General features: G+C 42.1%; 1 protein-coding gene across 8 annotated transcripts in view; it reads left to right on the top strand.

Moving 5' to 3' along the window:
• The window catches only part of DICER1 (dicer 1, ribonuclease III), a 69,048-nt gene extending 56,311 nt beyond the window's left edge, over positions 1-12,737 (top strand). For 5 of the 8 annotated variants that reach the window (XM_036253271.1, XM_036253280.1, XM_036253297.1 and 2 more), the window contains 6 exons: positions 2,559-2,714; positions 6,060-6,933; positions 8,763-9,031; positions 11,720-11,882; positions 11,978-12,053; positions 12,405-12,601. In XM_036253271.1, the coding sequence (XP_036109164.1) occupies positions 2,559-2,714; positions 6,060-6,933; positions 8,763-9,031; positions 11,720-11,882; positions 11,978-12,053; positions 12,405-12,570 (1,704 nt within the window). In that variant the 3' untranslated portion in view covers positions 12,571-12,601. Of the gene's footprint in view, positions 1-2,558; positions 2,715-6,059; positions 6,934-8,762; positions 9,410-10,243; positions 10,325-11,719; positions 11,883-11,977; positions 12,054-12,404 lie in introns of those variants that run through there. The other 3 variants (XM_036253290.1, XR_004958583.1, XR_004958584.1) reach the window with 3 other exon arrangements.
• The last annotated feature ends 6,970 nt before the right edge of the window (positions 12,738-19,707 follow it).

The raw sequence follows: 19,707 nt of genomic DNA, 5'->3' as shown, positions 1-19,707 counted from the left end.
AGTGGCATGACTTTCTGCAGTAGTTCTCACGTATACTAAGCCACGCCCCTGCCGTGTGCATTTGTTTACCCGTGGTGAATGCACACGTTTATTAGACCTATTCAGTGTAAATTTAAAACTACTGTAATACATATAGAAAACTTTTCTGTGAAATTAAATTTTTTATACATACTTAATTTTAATTACATAAACATGCTATATAAGTAAAAACAGGTTAATTTGTCAATTTTTTAAATATATGCATTGGGAAACCTACTTTATTATATAATGGACTTTCAGTTTGAATAGACACCCCTTGCCCAAATTAGTTCATTATATTGAGGTTTTACTGTATTAATATTAATAAAGTGTTGGTTTTGAATGACCAGTCTGGTAGCAGAATGCAGCCTGAGTTGAAAAGCAAGACCAAACCAAGCTGAGCAGTCAGCTGGCTTTGAAGACGTCTACACTTAAGCAGAAAATAGGATATCTAAGTTCTGGCAGTAAGGAAGGGACTGGAAGTTGATATTTGAGAGGAAGTAAAAATTTTAGCCAACACTTATGAAGTGCTTACTTTAGCCAGACACTACTGTCTTATTCCATCTTACAGATGAGGATACTGGAGCAGCAGAGGTAAACTTGCCCAAGGTCATATGGTAAACAGAAGGCAGAGCTCAGTCTGGCTTTAGAGATGTTGCTTTTCACCATTGCAGTGACCTACCCTTGGTATTACCCTGGAACACCAGGCACTATACTGGGCATTTTATAGCCTTCTCCTTTCATCTTTCCAATGAGCCCCTGGAGTAGATAACATGTCCCCATTTTACAGATGAGAAAACTGCCTAGGGAGTTTAATTAGTTTGAGTAAGGTTATCTAGCTAGTCTGGGATAGTGAGGATTGTGTCTGAGACTAGAGCCCATACCCTTCACCATCTTCTCTGCTGCTTCCCAGTACAGTTGGGAGGCAGAAAGATGGGGGGGGGGGGGGTTGCAGTAATGACAACCACATAAACTGGGAGGTTGGGTTGATATTGGTGCTGATGGTGAGGTAGACAGAAATGTAGGAATCAGGGTTTGGTTTAGGTTTTTAGACCTCATGGAATATGAAGTAGAATGTTCAGATAATTGAGACTTTAGGACTAAGATATGGTTTGGGGGAGTAGTCTTTATATGAGTGATCGTTGAAGCTCTGAGGATGAATGAGATTTCCCAGGGGTGGTTGCAGGAAGGCAGTATCAGAGGCTAAGAATGACTAGAAAGTAAGAGTCTGTATACTCTGTTAGGTAAGAAAGACTTTATATTTTGAAAATTCATCCGTCTGCTTAGAGAGCTTTGTCTCATATTTCCTGCAGAAATTCTCACTCCCTTCACCTGGTATAAGGCCTTTCAGGGTGCTCAGCCCTAGATACATCTGTCTCCTAACCAGGCTTATGCCCTTGTTCTTTGAACAGACTGCGGGACCCAGTGCACACACACAGCTGGTCTCAGAACACGTGCTCCATTTCTACGTGTTGAATTCTGCTTGTCCCACACTGAGCTTTGTATGAGTCCTTACTTAGTTCTTCCTTCCTTTTCTACCCTGCCAACCATTTCTGTCGACTTTGTGATTTCCATCCTCTTGTTGATATCTGGGATGTTGTGTTCTCATAGTGTGGAAAAGGAAAGTAGCATTTCTTTGAGTTGTTACGTTTCAGGCAGCATGGGAAAGGCCTTTAGCATGTCCCGAGTGGAGGTGGACTCCTCTCCCTCCCAGCTGTGCTCTGTGCAGGGCTTGCCCCCTGTCTTGCTGACTTAGTTCTCTCAGGGATGCCTGACCAGCGCCTCTCCTGTGGTGGGTGCTTGTCCTGTGGTATTGAGTTACGTGGGGAAAGGGCTCATGAAGTACTTACATAAAAAGAAACCCAGATTTTAGAAAATGAAAATGAGGTTGACAGTTTTAGAGCCTAGCTTCCAAGTAAAAATGAGACACATGCAATAATTTGGGTAAATTAGGGAGGAGATGGAGGCCTTAGGAGAAGCAGAATGGAGGGTTTTATTGATGTGAATAAACATGGGAGTTGTTCTTTATTTCCTTTTGCTCTATTTTAAAATGATTGAACAAACCTAGCTTGAAATACCGTCCAAAACAAGGGAATAATGTTTGAGAAAACAGTACAATTGAAATCATATTTGTGGCTTAGGTTTTATAAAATATTTTAGCTCTGTTCAGTGGCTGTTTTCACTTTATTTCATTGAGGATATTGTGACATCTTGGACTTTTTATATGGTTTCTTTTTCTGATAGCTCCAATTGTCAAGGTGCGTTTTCTGTCATCAGATCGTGCATTCAGAAGGTTGAGATGGAACTTTTCTGACTTTATAAGGAATTTGCTTGTATACATCAGTTTTTTTCTGATCTGCATTTAATACTCAGAAATATTCATCTGAGTATACAAAAAGATATAGAATTCATTATTTTCTATCAGTCTTGATAATTGATGACCAGTTATAGTAATTTAGGAAAAAAATGTTAATATGCTTTGTATGAATTTCAGCAGTGATCACTTACAGTACGTGTCTTATAATTTTTTTCTGCTGAAGGTCAGCAACTGTAATTTGTATCGGCTTGGAAAAAAGAAGGGACTACCCAGCCGCATGGTGGTGTCAATATTTGATCCCCCTGTGAATTGGCTTCCTCCTGGTTATGTAGTAAATCAAGATAAAAGTAACACAGATAAATGGGAAAAAGATGAAATGGTAAGTTTTTGGTAACTGGAGATTTATTTTTTTGGTGATGGGAGAGAAATTTGTTCTATTAATCCCTCCCTTCGTATGATTATAATAGCGTAGATATTTGATATATTGATTTAATACCTCTATAATAGACTGTCTTTTCATTGGATTTAGAAATAATGTTGCAATTTTAATGGAAGAGTTTCTTTTTTCTTCCTTTGCCAGAGTTAGAAGAGTATCTAATGCTGTGATTTTTTTTAAAAAGAAAAGAAAAACCCCTAACATTTCACTTTACTGTTATGTGTTATAGTTTATCATGGATCCTTACTTAGCTCTGCTCAATGAAATGACTTTTCAATGACCTATGATCCCATCTGTGAAATAATGAAATTTCAAATAAAACCCTGCCTTTTCAGCTTAGGGTTTTTTTAGGACTGTTTCTTCTTTTGTGACCTTAAATAAATAAATAAGTAAATAAGTAAGTAAGTAAATAAATAAATCACCATGCATAAAGGTGTTTGTTTTCATGAAATAGTTTAAATCTTGCCAGTGACTTCGGAAGACTCCAAATGTTAGCTGCAGCTGCATTAGTATCTTGTCTTGAAGGCCACCAGAGGGCACCTCGAGGGGCCTCCGCTGAGCTGGGAGAGCAGCCCGTCTGGTGGTGGTTGGCTGGAAAGCCCCAGGGCTCCTCCGCAGGGAGAGGCTCTCGGGCACTTCCATTTCTCCGGCAGTTAGTCTGCGTTCCTGGTAACCTGGTGCGCTGTTACTTCGTTTTTACTTCAGGCCAACAGTGAGAATCCCGTTTCAACAGGCTGTAATTTCTAACTATACATGTTCTTGTTTCCTTTCTGACAAGCGTGTCCCACATACCTGTCTTAAGTATTTCCAGGTTGCATGCTTGGTGACTCTATCTGCATTTTTACCTCTCTATTGAGTGTATTTTTCAGTTATGCAGTATTTGACTTGTTACAGAAATTAAACTTATGTGGAAAAGCATTAAGAGGATATTTTAATGCAAGTTCAGTTTGAAAAAGTACATTTGTTATTAATTTAGAGATAGATAGAACCTTAGGAGAAACTGTGTAGATTCTGAGAATTTTAGAGAAAAACGTTAATTTTTACTAAATATATTCCAGTAACAATTATCCTGCCTTGTAAATACTGTTTTATAAGACTCTTAAAAAAAAAATTTAGCATAAAGTTGACATTGGCATGTCCTTTTGATTAAAAAAATGTGTTTTTAAAGCTACAGCACACAGTTCTTTTTTTTGACATTTCAGATGAACTGGCACTTCGGTTCTTGGAATACATTAAAAATACTGTCCAAACTTCCACTGAATAAGTTCTCCTAGTGGAAATAGGCCCTTCCATGCTGTTGAGAAGCATGTTTTCCCATTCCTATTGTACCTGCCCTCCTCTCATTAAATAGGGTTCAGAGAAACCTTAGCCTACAGATGCCGAAAGTGGTAATAACTCAGGCAGAAAGGTCTCCTGAACTGTAAGAGGAAAGTTTCATGCTGGGCTTTTTATTTTTAAAGAGCTTGGAAGTCTTGCTCTTGAAAACCATTTAGTAAGGTAGAATCCCATTGTTTTTCAGATAAAGAAACTGAAACCAGAGGCTTAAAGAACTTTGCCCAAGATCATGCAGCTTATTTGTGTGAAAAGCCAGTCCTTTTCGTGTTTCTTTTTGCACTCTGCTAATGTTAGCTTATGTGAGCATCTCTCTAACAATATATAAGGTTGTCTTTAATTAAAAGTTATTCAGTCTGATTTTTTAAAGAAATTGTAAACTGGCCCTTTCTTCTAACGACCAAACAATAGTCAAAAAACATCTCATGTTACCTGGAAAGTGTAGGGTTGTTTTTTTTTTAATCCTCACCCGAGCACATTTTTCAATTTTTTGTTCAGATAGAGTGGGAGGGAGAGAGAGGAAGAGAGAGAGAGAAACATCGACGTGAAAGGGACACATCGAGTGGCTGCCACCCACATGACCAACCAGGACCAGGGACAAACTGCAACCGAGGTACGTGCCCTTAGCAGGAACCGAACCCGGGTCTCTCTGGACCGCAGGCTGACGCTCTAACCGCTGAGCCAAACTGGCTAGGGCAGTGTAGAGTTTTTAATAGGAAATGGTTCCTAGAGGTCTGCCATTGTAGTTTCTTTTGGGGTTCTTCCTTATTCTTGAAAAAGTTGTATAAACTTTTTTTAAAATTTAAAATATATACATGGTTAAAGGTATATGGCTTGGCTCACTGCTCTTATTTTCTTTTTCAAACAATTACAGTTTGTATCTCTTTTGAGTCTGGCTTAAAATGAAAATGTCTGTAGCATTAAAAAAGTGCTTGTCAGAAAGGTTGAAAACCTTCCTTCCAGAACACTGGTGAGTTGTCGCTGTCAGAACTGAAACACCCCTGCTGCTCCCCCAGAGCCAAGTCTTGGTGTATGTGTGTTTCAGTGTTATTGCTCAACAGAAATTTGGCATCTTTCTAGCATTGCAAAGAGGGTACATCATTACTGAATCCTAGTCCATTATTAACGTTGTCATTCACAAATAAGCTTTTGCCAAAGAAATTGGAATTAGCAAAGATCTTCTGACAGAAATTGGATTGTTGTGTTTTGTGTTAGTTTAAATTTTCTTTTATTTTTTGTCAGTTATGCTATAATCAGTTACCCTGATTCCTGTAGCTCAGTGGAGGGAAAAGCATAATTTCTCAAATTCATAGCTTAGTTTAGTTCAGTGATCACTTTTAGTTTTCAAGTAAAGCAGTTTAGTTTTACCTTGTAGCAAATGTACTTTGATTTGAAGTAGAAATAAGGACAGAAACTGTAGCATGAAACTCTCTTGCACATTTTTAAAGTTATAAAGATTTAAGAAACTTATCTGGTTTTATATTATACTCTCACTTAATTGCAAAGATAATGCTTTTTCTATGTCTAGAATTTAATTTTATTAATTTGAAAATCTTTGTAAACCTTTGTCAGCAAAATGGAAGATCTCTCTGATCGGCATGTGAGTGCTTTCATTGTGTACCTTGCCAGAGCTAGAGTTCGTAGCGGGAGTCTTGTGGACATTAATTCTAACTTCATATACCACGTATAAAATCCTTAGCTTAAAGCTTCATACTGGATAAAGGTCATTTTATAACTTAGAAAATGAACATTCAAAGAACATGTTTCACTTTGTTTATATGATTAAATAACTTATTTTATGTTAATTGAAAACAAATGGCCATGATTTTAAAGTTGCCTTTTAATATTTGTGGTTGTCATTTGAAATTATCCATAACCCTTGCTTTTATTGAGTCTCAAACCCTTTTAAAAACAGCAGCTATGTCTCCCCTCCTTCCCCATTCCCCCTCGTTGCAGACAAAGGGCTGCATGTTGGCTAATGGCAAACTGGATGACGATTTGGAGGAGGAGGAGGAGGAGGAGGACCTGGTGTGGAGGACTACAAAGGAGGACGCCGACTATGAGGAGTATGACCTGGAACACATCAAGTTCATAGACAACATGTTAATGGGATCAGGAGCTTTTGTAAAGAAAATTCCTCTCTCTCCTTTCTCAAACATTGATTCTGCATACGAATGGAAAATGCCCCCCAAATCCTCCTTAGGTGATATGCCATTTTCATCAGATTTTGAGGATTTTGACTATAGCTCTTGGGATGCAATGTGCTATCTGGATCCTAGCAAAGCTGTGGAAGAGGATGACTTTGTGGTGGGGTTCTGGAACCCATCAGAAGAAAACTGTGGTGTCGACACAGGGAAACAGTCCATTTCTTATGACTTGCACACTGAGCAGTGCATTGCTGACAAAAGCATCGCCGACTGCGTGGAAGCCCTGCTGGGCTGCTATTTAACCAGCTGCGGCGAGAGGGCTGCTCAGCTTTTCCTCTGCTCCTTGGGGCTGAAGGTGCTCCCAGTAATTAAAAGGACTGAGCGGGAAAAGGCCATGTGCCCTGCTAGGGAGAATTTCAACAGCCGACAAAGGAACCTTTCAGGGGGCCGTGCTGCTGCCTCTGTCGCCAGTTCACGCTCTTCTGTGTTTAGAGACTTGGAGTACGGCTGTTTGAAGATCCCACCGAGATGTATGTTTGATCATCCGGACGCAGATAAAACACTGAATCACCTGATATCGGGTTTTGAAAATTTTGAAGAGAAAATCAACTACAGATTCAAGAATAAGGCTTACCTGCTACAGGCTTTTACACATGCCTCTTACCACTACAACACTATCACTGGTAAGGAGTCCCAGACCCAGCTTCGCTTCTCTGAGCACGCGGCCATGTGTTCATTGCGTCACTTAGGCCTTGTGAAAAAATGATCTCTGCATGTTCAGACTTGGTGCTTAATATGCGTGGTGGGGGGAGGGAGCAAAGAAAAACGAAAGGAGCCTTTAATTTCCTCATCTTCTGGGGAGCAGGGCTGCTGCTCCTTTGATGGTTGGGAGGGTGGCCCTCTTCTGTGCTCACATGTGTCATCTCATGTGCTGCGTCATTAGGGAGAGTGGAGTCCTGACTCCTGCTGTGCCTCTCCTGGTCATCCCGCCGCGGTGTCTTTCTGTGCCTGTTCACTGCTGCTTTGGGGTCCTGATTTATTTGTGTTCTGGATGCACTTCCACATCCTTTTATCATTCTTCTTGAACAAAAAAGGCTCTGCTAAGGCCTTTTTAAGTCTAAAGATCAATACATGATGAAAAACTGCTTCATGGCAGGCCTCACTGCCCTTGCTGAGTGCAGCCCTCTGCCCGGCTGTGCTTCGTGTCGCTCCCCTTCTTCATCGAATAGCCCCGGCCCCTTCGGTTAGGGGAAGACTAGGTGCCTGAAAGCCAGACCCAGCTTCAGCCTGTGAAACAGCGAAAGCCCATGTGCTTTTTCTGTATCAGAATAACAAGTGCTTGAATCCAGAAAACCAAAGCAAAGTGTGAAGTTTGTATAAGAAAAAACATGTAGATTAAGATGGTCTGAGAAATGTAAAGCCAAAGAGTGAAAAATGATCTAACTCTGGACTAGAAAGACTGGTGAAAGTAAAACCTGTTTTTTTTGGTAGAGATGAAATGAGGCGTGGTTTCTACTCCACAACCTGGTGAGGTCTGGGCTCCGGCCCATCACAGCCCCTGTCTTAAACCATCGGATGCTGGGCACCTCACTTCATCTGTCTCTGCCTCCGTTTCTCCAGTTGAATAAACTCTCTTTAGTCACTGAGAGAGTTTAGGTGCTGGTTAATATTGATAACTTTGCACGTTTTGACCACCAACCACTTTTGCCTAAGGTCTTGACTCCCATAACACTTCTCACTCCATCTCTTGGTTTGTGTCAAATTCAACATTTTTTTTTTTTAAGAGAAAGAGGAAGGGAGAGGGAGAGAGAAACATGCAAAACATCAATTGGCTGCCTCCTGCATGCCCCCTACCGGGGATGGAGCCTGAAACCTGGGCATGTGCTCTGACCGGGAGTTGAACTGGCAGCCTTTTGCTGCACAGGATGACAGGCTCCCGTCCGCTGAGCCACACTGGCCAGGGCTCAGATTCAGCATTTCTAACCTAAGTCGAGAAGAGGGTCTTCATGTACTAACTGTCATCTCGTGTGACATATAGACACCAGGAGTGGCAAGACGTGGTGTCACCTAAACACACTTGAGTGGAGTGAGCTGGTGTGCTGTGGTGACACCACAGTGCAGTCGGCTCACTGGGGTGGTGATGTGTGATGGAGACTTTAGGACAGTGCCCAGCCTGGCTGGCCAGCATGGTGCCAGGGGTAAAGGGTTCCGGGATAATGATATCACCTGGGAAAAGTTTTTTTCCTTAACAAGCCATTTGTCTTTGGGCCCTTAAAGATTTTATGACCCCAACTTATATATAAGAAATGTGTTTAATTTGCCATTTAAATGTATTTACCAGAGGCTTCACTAAGTACAAGATGTCATGATTTTGTCATGGAATATATATGAAAATGAACCCAAATAAAATTCTCCTAAAAGGCGCTGGGGTCATGTTGTTTTATCAGTCATCCTGTGGAAACCATGTACATGCTTCCGCTCAGGCTCATGGCTCCCCTTGGCTCCTCCGCAGATTGTTACCAGCGCTTAGAATTCCTGGGAGATGCGATTTTGGACTACCTCATAACCAAGCACCTTTACGAAGACCCTCGGCAGCACTCCCCAGGGGTCCTGACTGACCTGCGCTCTGCTCTGGTCAACAACACCATCTTCGCGTCGTTGGCCGTGAAATATGACTACCACAAGTACTTCAAAGCTGTGTCCCCGGAGCTCTTCCAGGTCATCGATGTCTTTGTGCAGTTCCAGCTCGAGAAGAACGAAATGCAAGGGATGGATTCCGAGGTTGGTGCTACCGCGAATATGTCCAAGTCTGTCTGAGCCAGCGTCTGGGGTTCTCGGCGGTGTCAGCGCTCTGGCCACTCAGCTGTCCAGAGGGATGGCCAAAGGCCAGGCACCCCGCATTTGCATGTTCTGGGGAGAACGGGGGGCGAGTTGGAGTCTTCAGGGGACCCACACTTCGACACTTGTCATTCACGTGGGGAGAGGGAGCCCGGAGCAGTCAAGTATTGTGCCTTCCTGGTCCCATTCGGGCTCCCAGAGAAGTGCAGCCCACCTCCGGCCCCACCCCCACGGTAGCCTTGACCTAGTGAGCGCTCCGCAGGGTTCATTCTGCTCGCCTTGCTGTTCAAGACAGACCCGGAATATTTGCTCCTGTCCCAGGTAAGCAGCACAAATACATATTCTGTTTCTACTGGAAATGGGAAAATCTCAGTTAAAAATCGAACTTGTCCATTTTTAACCATTGGAATTTGAGAGGCTACTTCTGTAAGTTCAGCCAAAGGTTCTCTGTGATGGAGCTAATCCTAATGTATTTGCGGACTCTTGCAGTTTGTCAGAAAGGGTGTTGCTTAGATGGTCACAGGGTCCCCCGTTCGCTCACTGCCATCCGTCTGCATACCTGGGTGCCCAGGAGAGTGCTCTCACCCCTATCTCCCCATGCTGATTCCTTTGTTTATTTTTGTAGACTTCTTCTTATAAGGAGTTAAGGAATTTACTCATAAATTCCTCTGGTAGCGTTGTAATTGTTCTTTGATTTGTCCCCTTTTTAATTGCACCAAACCATTGTTGGGGCTTTCTGCGTTGTCTTGACTTGTGAGAGGTGGAGGGTGTGGGTTTTGAGGACTAGCCGCAGGCGGGCAGCTGGGGGCATCGGTTGGCAGTGTGCCTCCCCGTGTGCCTCTCCCTCGTGCGCAGTCTGAGTGCGGCACGGCCAGCAGTGACGCTGGGCGTTAGAGCCGTCTCACACACAGGCATTATTTCCTGGCTCATTCTGCCAAACACTGTATGCTTAGAACTTGAGGGATTGGCTAAAATTAGATTTAAATTCTCTTTTACATGATGGTGGGACATTCTGGTTCTGTTCATTTGTGTTCATTCTTTTCCTCCCCTTTATTTATATAAACATGTATATAAGTTAAAACCCGGATTGGACATGTCATGGTTTGGCTTCTCTAATTTACTGTTTGATCTTAAGAACTCTCTCTACCGTTCTAGGCCTCAGTTTCCTTACCTGTAAAAGGAGAGAATTAAACTTCATAAGTTTTAAAATTCCTTTCTACCTCAATATCATGGCATATGAACAGTAATTATCTTATTTTCCAGAAGTCAGCATTATAAATGGTATGTAGGACTTCATGTCACTAAACAATCTATTTAGAAATTACTGTCCCCTACTTTTTATTTCTCTTCCACAAGTAATTTATGTGTATTTTAGAAAATGCAAAAAGAAAATTAAAGTTATGCAAATATACAACCTGAGAAAGAATCCAGATTAACATCTTGGGATATATTCTTGGTAATGTCTGTAGATACAAACATATATATAAAATGGAATAATATTGTGCGTAATATAGTATAACCTCTTTTTTTCCCACTTACTGTGTTGTGGATGACTTTGCATGTGCTGATTGGCGCTATGACTTTCGGTAGCTGCATGCTAGTCAGTACGTGGCTGTCAGAGTGTATTCAGTAGTCCTTTGTGGCTGGATATTTAAGCTGCTTTTAGTTAGGACTTTTAATAAACATGGATGTGATAAATATGCTTATATATCCTGTTACCTCTTTAGGATAAATTCCCAGAGATGGAATTGCTGTGTCAAAAATTATGAACCTTTAAAAGGCTTTTGAGCCTTGGCCGGTTTGGCTCAGCGGTTGGAGCGTTGGTCCGCGGGCCGGGTTGGTTCCCGCCAAGGGCACGTACCTTGGTTGCCTTTTGTCCCCAGCCCCGGTTGGGGTTGTGTGGGTGGCAGCTAGTCGATGTGTCTCTCTCACATGGATGTTTCTCTCTCTCTTCCTCCCTCTCTCCCTCCTGCTCTGTCTGAAGATAAATGCAAAAATGTCCTCTGGTGAGGATAAAAATAATAATAAAAGGCTTTTGATACATAAGTAAGTTTTTATTCTGTGGATTTGAATACCTACCATGTGTCAGGTACTCTTTTATAGCAAACATGTATTAAGTGTTTTCATAAAAAGGAGCTTGGAGGAAAATATCTTCCAAATAGAATTTCCCTGCCAAAAAAGTGGCACTTTATCCCCACGGCCGTGTGCGCCTCACCAGCCGCGTTCTGATTGGCACCTGCTCAGTCCTCGCCAGCGCCTTTAATGTGCAGTTCTCTGATGATGAATGAATCTGGAGTTTTAAAAATACATTTATTGACTAGTTCTAATTTTGTGTTAAATTATTTTTGTTTTTATTTAGAAATAATCTTTTTTTCTTTGCTGGGTATAGAATATTAAGTGAGAGGGGAATTTTTTTTTCTTCCTTTTTTGTTTTGGGGAAGTTTGAGCACACCTTATTTTGATACGGTGATGTTTGTGAAGAAACCATTACTGTGTAGTAGGCAGGCCATAAATGGTTGGGACCGTTACCTTGTTAAAGATGGAACAAAAGCCACAGGCCGGGAAGAAGCGTGCCTCTGTGCGCTGCCTTTAGCACGGCCCCTTCACCTACAAGTTGCTTTTCTGTGACAGCTGCGGAGATCTGAGGAGGACGAAGAGAAGGAAGAGGACATCGAAGTTCCCAAGGCCATGGGGGATATTTTTGAGTCGCTTGCTGGTGCCATTTACATGGATAGCGGGATGTCACTGGAGATGGTTTGGCAGGTGTACTATCCTATGATGCGGCCACTAATAGGTAGGTGCTGTGGGCTCCCCTTCAGAAGAAGCAAAATCAGAATTAAAAGCAACTTCAAGGGTATTATTTACATTATTCTTTTATTTTGATTATAGAAAAGTTTTCTGCAAATGTGCCCCGTTCCCCTGTGCGAGAATTGCTTGAAATGGAACCAGAAACCGCCAAATTTAGGTAAGCAAAAATGTGCATGGAAAAAATTAACTTCCTTAAAAACAAGGGGGGAAAGTTCTCAGAGATGCCATAAACGAACGAATCTGAAAAATATTTACACTGGGGCACACTCTCGTGCAGTTTTCCCTCGCAGTCTGATTGACTTCCCTTTTTGTTTTTACAAAGTGATGCTGAATTAAAGAAGAAACGGCAGCTCGCCTGCCGCGGGTGTGCATAAGTCATGGTGCACATTTCCCTTGTGCGGCGTCAGCCTGTGCACGGACTCTCGGCCGAGAGCGCACACTCAGTGCTGATTGACAATCATAACAAATACTTCTGACTTCTAATTCAGGCTGTTTGGCCTCTTTACAGCCCAGCTGAGAGAACGTACGATGGCAAGGTCAGAGTCACCGTGGAAGTGGTAGGAAAGGGGAAATTTAAAGGCGTCGGCCGCAGTTACAGGATTGCCAAATCTGCCGCAGCGAGAAGAGCCCTGCGAAGCCTCAAAGCTAACCAGCCTCAGGTTCCCAACAGCTGAAACCCCTTTTTAAAATAATAATAAAAAAAAAGGCAGAATTAAGGTGGAAAATATTTAAATCGAAAAGGGTGATTTAAAGTGGATACTGAGCAGAATGAATTGAAGGCAGAATTTAAAGTTTCTTTGATAACAAGATAGATTACAGAATAAAACATTTAACATATGTATAAAAATTTTGGAACTAATTGTAGTTTTAGTTTTTTGCGCAAACACAATCTTGTCTTCTTTCCTCACTTCTGCTTTGTTTAAATCACAAGAGTGCTTTAATGATGACATTTAGCAAGTGTTCAGAATTATTGATAGTTTTTTGTTTGTTTTGTGTTTAATTTCTGTCACCTGTAGTGTTAGGAGGTCATGGAGCTAAAACCTCAAACAATCCCTAGAATGATGTAGAGTCCTCGTACCAGCCCGAGTCTGTGCGGTGCCGCCAGTCCCTCGTCGCGGGGAGCCCACCCGGCAGGATGCTGCGGTCTGCGAGAGCAGGGGAAGGTGCCGGCGCCGTCTGTGTCCCGGCCCCTGGTGTGCGGGGTTCCCGGCACTGTTGCACTTCACAGTAAGGGACCGATTTTAAGGAACATTGGCTGGCATGTTGGTGAATCCGATTTTAGTTTTCTCATGCCACATAATCTAGCATAAAAAAGGTTCTTGCCTTAAAAGTAATGTCCTCATGGAGATTTTTTAATTTCTGATCTTTTTTTGGAGCAAACTAATTTTACATTCCCTGCATTTTATTGTGCATTAGATGTTGAGACAGTGTGATATTCACAACTCACTAGTGTAGTTGTAACTTAAAACAGGATATTGGGATTTTTGACATGTGTACTGAAGACATTTTAAAAACTAGAATCTGTAGCTTATGGATTTTTTTAAGACACCGTAATAAAAATGATCTTTGGTTAAATACTCAATTTTACTAAAAAACCTCCTGCTAGGTAGTTCCACTGAAGGAAATTGTTTGTGGCAAATAATTTTGCCCTGTAGTCTGTTTCTCTAACAAAATAAACTTTAGACATATCACACCTAAAATATGCTGCAGATTTTATAATTCATTGGTTACTTATTTAAAGAAGCAAAACCCAGCACCTTTACCTTTAGTCTTCTCACATAAATTTCTTACTGTACTTTTCACGATGTTGCATGTATATTTCACCTACCAAAGCTGTGCTGTTTATGCCGTGAAAGTTTAATGTTTGCGATAAACTGCCGTAATTGTGATACATCGGTGATTTAGCTCATTAATTTAGATCAACTAGCTCATTATTTCCATCTTCATAAAGAAACAAAAAGACATTCTTAGGCACTTGCCTAAGTTTCTTTAATTAGACCTGTAGGCACTCTTCACTTAAATACCTCAGTTCTTCTTTTCTTTTGCATGCATTTCCCCTGTTTGGTGCTATGTTTATGTATTATGCTTGAAATTTTAATTTTTTTGCACTGTACCTATAATACCTCTTAATTTACCTTTATAAAAGCTGTGGGTCAGTCTTGTACACCCACCAACATACCAGTAGAGGTTTGCTGCAATTTGCCCCATTAATTATGCTTGAAGGTTAAGGAAGCTGAGCAGAGGTGTCTAATGTTTTCCAGCACATCGTTCTGAGCTTGATCTTCATGCAGTGCTGCATCATGTTTAAATTGCAGTGGAATACTGTACTTCTCGCTTGGTCTGCACCGCCTGCTCCCAGAGAAACACCTCTGCATGAGTCGTGCAGAAAGCTCAGCTTCACTTGCTAAGGAGACCTGAGGAGACGGGGGGGGGGGGGGGATGCTAAGCTTCTCCAAAGTTGTTTGTTGTCTCCAATCTTAAATTTAAATTGGACGGATTTAAAGCATTAAATGAATGTTTGAGCAAATTAATTTGGGTGAACTCATTTTTAAAATATTGAATTCTGACTTGGCACCTTAGATATCTGTTTGGCTTTTTAAAAACATCTCAACATAAGATCTCCTGGCAAGTTCAAATCAAGCAATTCTTGAGTTGCATAACTGTAAACGTGTATAATGAACAAGTTAAGGCTGGATGTGAATTTTACTTGTGAGGATGATCTGTGATGGAGCTGTATCACAGACCTCAGACTAATCTATAAACTACCTGCCGCCAGGAGCTTAGGGCTTCTCATTGTGCGGTGCACTAATCCCAGTATTAAGGATTCTCTTACCTCCTGGCACCAAAATCGGATTGTTTCAGTTATAATTCCCATTGGGAGAAAAATGCCTCAATATATTTTGTAACCTTAAGAAGAGTATTTTTTTGTTAATACTAAAAAGTTCAGACTTGGATATGATTAGGTCATACGTTCTCAGGGGTTCAAATTTCCCACAAACATTCAAAATGTTTTATCAACAGCAAACTTTAGCTATTTCTTTTTTTTTTTTTTCTGGAGAAAATTAGCTGATTTTAATTTGTGACTCCCACTTTGAAGTATTCTATGATCCCCTGGTTACTACGTTAGAAAATAAAAGCTATGAGTTAGACATGTGAAATGGTTATGAACGCTTTGTGCTGCTGACTTTAATGCTGTAACGTTTCCCCGGTTTAGCTTGTTGAAATGTTTCAGATCCATTCATTAAGGAGAAAAATCACTGTGTGTTGCCCCACCCTCCAGCCGTGCGCCCTCGGTTGGTCCCGTGACGGCGACGGGAGCCGGTGTGCTAGGGCAGCCCTCGTGCGCGGCGGTGCCGCCCGCACGCCCAGAGGACAGGGAGCCTGTCTTGAAAAGCAACTGCAGAAATTCCTTATGATGATTGTGTGGAGCTTAGTTGGCTTGAACCTTCATTGTAAATGTTTTTAATTTCTTTGTAACAGACCTTCTGCAGTCCTAACTATGCTGCATTTTGTACTAGTCCCCACCCCGTTCTGTTCGTGGAGCACAGACGAGCATTGCACTTGGTACCATGCTTTACCTCATTTCCAGGAAAATATGCTTAACCGAGAGGAAGCAATGTGGTTTGGCCTCGCTGCTGTTTTGATTTACCGAATTTGAGAAAGATCATTCTGATGCCTGCGACATGTCTCACATACTTGCACAGCGTCAATAGATCATCCTCCTCTGTGGCATTTTTACTGTTTGCAAAAGTATGACAAAGATTTGTTAACTGAGCTCTTAATTATGTTTTAAAAATGTTTGTTACTTTTTTCTTTTTTATTATATGATGTGATTAAATTTAGAATGACCTCTAACACTCCTGTAATTATCTTTAAAAATACTAATATTTTTATTTTCTTAATAATAGCTTGCCCTCAGAAAGATTCAAATTACCCTGCCTAAATCGCAAGAGACTTGAGGCTACTTTGGTTCTGTTGGTTCAGTTCATAAATACAGTTATTCACCCAGCAGTCAGCTCTTTAGTCATTACCTGGAATCAGACGGTGACTGCGGTCGGCAGAGAGTGACCCAACTCGGCCCACCGCACGCAGCCCCCGGCCCAGTGGTTCAGAACTCTACGTCTTGCTGCTAAGGCATCTCATTCTCTTACACAAATTGTAGCCCACCAAACTGAGACCTTGGTATTTTTATTTCAAGTGCATTTGCAATTATGTGGAGTCCTTACCCAGTTTGTGTTATCTGCGGAATAGAAACTCATGCCATGTTTATCACCTGTACGGTTATTTTAATTACATTTAAATAGGTGTATTTTTTCAACCCCTTATGACTTTTCAGGAATTTAATTATTTCCAAATAAATTTCTTAATTTGATATTGTACATGAAAAGTTTTTAAGATATGTTGAAGACCAAGAATATTAAAATGATTTTTAAAGTTGTTGGAGACACCAGTAGCAATGTCTAGGGAATTTGCTTTTAGACTATTGTATTTCCCACCAGCAGTGAAAATGATCTTGCGAAACTGACTTGTAAATATATTTTAATCATTAATTGCTTTTTTCCCAGTCCATTTTTATTTGGACCTCCACCGCGGACAGTTTAAATCTCGCAGACGCGCTCGGAATTCACCGGGCAGCCGGCGCAGCGCAGAGCTCGGCGGCGAGCAAGAGCGGTCACTGCTGGCTCTCCTGCTGTAAATAGAATGGAGGAAAACGATAACATCGCGTAACAGTAACATAGAGTTGGATTGATTGTAAGATGTTTGCCATCATGTGCTGCAAATGTTTTTAAGGAACATGCTGTATGTAACTCGTTCACACCATGTCACCTGCAGAGGTTCGCAGTCTGCACCTTATGGGTCACGATTACCGTGCGTCGTTTTTTTTTTGTTTGTTTTTTTTTTGTAATAATTGTAGCCGAGTAAATCTCCAATAAAGTTATGTCTGTTCACTGTGTGTCCACTTATCTTTTTCTTTCCTCAATTTGATCGGCTCCAGTGTGTGACAACTCAAGTAGTTGTAGCAGAAATGATCTTTAAAACGTTTTAATTCCACGGGCATAGGAACATGCACGTTTTAATATGATGAAATTTTGTTTATATAGGAACAATTGTCTTTTTCTTTTCAAGGTTTAAATAATACCAGCGTGTGTTTCTGAAATTCTGCCACATTGACTGACGTGTTCCAGGTCCTGGGTTATTTATGATGGATCTGACACATTCCTTAGGAGAATTTGGTTCAGAAACCCAGTGGACAGAATGTTCAGCTTCCAAGTTTTTGGGACCCACTTCCAAATTGTCGGTTAAGAAAGAATTTTATTATTTCAAGCTTTGACCCAACCTTTCTGTAACCTCAGTAAACTAAGTGCTAATAGAAATGCCTTGGCTATAGGAACAGGATGGTGAGTACACGTTTCTTAGAACAAGGAAAAAAAATTCAGTTTTCCTTTGTAAGAGTTTAAATTAATCCCTTCCTTCCCCCTCCCTCTCATTTTTCTAACTAAAGGAGAAGTAGATGTATTTAATCCTGAGGAATTTGGTTAAGCACTCCGGCTTATGTGTGTTGGTGGGACTGCCCAGAATCCACGGATGGATGAGGCCAAGCCTCGACCACAGCTCCTCCCTCCACCACGACCCTGCGTCCCTGGCCTGCGTAGGGCACACAGCCAGGCCACGCCTGCAGGTCTGCAGGTCATGGTGTGCATGAAGACAACCCAGATGGGAGTGACGTTTTTCCATTGGCAGCTCCAGAGCCATGATGCATCTTTAGACGAATGGTAGATGCCGCCTCAGCTGGCTGAGCTGTGGCTGAGCTGTGGTCCTTGGGAAGTTGGGGTGCACTGGGGAGGAGGTGCCGGCCCTGCGTGGGCCTCCCAGTCTGCCTGAGGCAGTGTGCAACCAGTCTTACATCTCTTTTATTCTTTTTTCTTTCTGTAGTAAAATATACATGAAGCTTACCATTTTAGCCATTTGTAAATGTATAGTTTAGTGGCACTATGTTCATCGACATTGTTATGTAACTATCCTCACCATCCATCTCCAGAACTTTTTCTCTGTCCCAAACTGAAACTGTCCCCATTAAACATGAACCCCCCCTTCCCCCCTGCCCCCAGCCCCGGGCACCCACCATTCTACTTTCTGTCTCAGAATTTGTTCCAGGTCCTTCGTATACGGAATCAGACAGTATATGTTTTTTGGCATCTGGCCTTTTTATTTCACCTCTTATAAAGTCTTCAAGGTCCATGCATGTTCTCTTCTGTCAGCACTTGCTTTTTGAGGCTGAGTAATATTCCACTGTGTATTCTGTCCAGTCATCTGATGAGGTTAGGTGGCCTCCACCTTTTAGCTGCAGTGAATAGTGCTGCTGTACACTCACCCGTTTGACCCCTGCGTTCAGTTCTGTGGTGTAAATAACCCAGCAGTGGGATTGCTCGATCAGACGGCAGTGCTGTGTGCTCTTGGAGAAACCGCCATATTGAACACAGTGGCTGCACCATTTCCCTTCCACCAGCCTCACGAGGTCCCAGGGCCCCACAGCCTCGCCTACACTTGTTTTCTTGTCAGTAGCCCATCTTCATTGTTGAAAGTATTACAAATGGCCCTCCTTTTAATAGCTTTTCTTGATAATGGCTGTCCTAATGGGGGTGGGGTAGCCTCTTGTGGTTTGATGTGGATTTCCCTACTGAACAGTAATGTTGAGCTTTTTTTTTTTCATGTGTTTATGGGCCACTTATGTGTCGTCAGCGGATATCTATTAAAATCCTCTGTCGATTTTTGCATTGACTCTTTCTGTTAAGTTTTAGGAGTTTATGTATTTGGGATAGTGAACTCTTGTTTTTTTTAGATTTTTTTTTCTTTATTGATTTTTACAGAGAGAGGAAGGGAGAGGGAGAGAGAGATAGAAACATCGATGAGAGAGAATATCGACTGGCCACCCCCTGCGTGCCCTCCACTGGGGATCCAGCCCACAACCTGGGCATGTGCCTTGACCGGGAATCGAACTGGTGACCTCTTGGTACATAGGTCGACTCAACCACTGAGCCACACCGGCCGGGTGGGATAGTGAACTCATTAGATCTTCCATTCTGTGGGTTTCCTTTTTACTCCCTTATAATTGTCTCATGAAAAACTTTGAATTGGCCCTGGTCTCTGTCACTCAGAGGTTAGTGTTGGCCTGTGGACTGAAGGGTTGCAGGTGCGCTTTCCCCTCAAGGTCATGCACCTGGGTTGCAGGTTCAATCCCTGGCCCCAGTGTGGGAGGCAACCAATCGACGTATCTCTCATCAATCTCTCCCACCCCCCTCCACTCTAAAAAAAAAAAAAGAAAATCAGTGGAAAAAATATTCTCAGCTGAGAATTAACAAAACAACAAAGAAACCCAGGACTTTGACTTGCAAACATAGTGGCCTCCAGGATTTCAGGTTAGCTCCTGTGGACCTACAATAGCTAAGGTTATTGATCACGAGCTAGGTTCCCGATCTGTGGGGAAGTTGTACACGTTTTACTCCATTTACTCTTCACCACGATGACGGAAACGGTGCCTTTTGGAGGAAAGTAAAGCATCGAGATTCAAACTGAGAACTGGGGTCAGAACACCTAGTTCCAGCACTGACTCTGGGCAACAGGTAGCACTAGGCCCCAGTGAGCTGCAGTCCCTCGGGCAGGGAGAGTGCATGTAAAACACCGAGCGCAGAGCCCCACACAGCCTAAGCCTGTAGTAAATGCTCGTTGCTACCGCATCCCCATCTCTCAGACGGGAACAGTGAGGCACGGAAGTGCAGTAACGTGGATGAAATCAGTCCGGGCTGGGCCTT

Source organism: Molossus molossus, unplaced genomic scaffold, assembly GCF_014108415.1.
Source record: "Molossus molossus isolate mMolMol1 unplaced genomic scaffold, mMolMol1.p scaffold_m16_p_1, whole genome shotgun sequence".
Classification (NCBI taxonomy): domain Eukaryota; kingdom Metazoa; phylum Chordata; class Mammalia; order Chiroptera; family Molossidae; genus Molossus; species Molossus molossus.
This window is presented reverse-complemented; position numbering and strand designations above follow the sequence as displayed.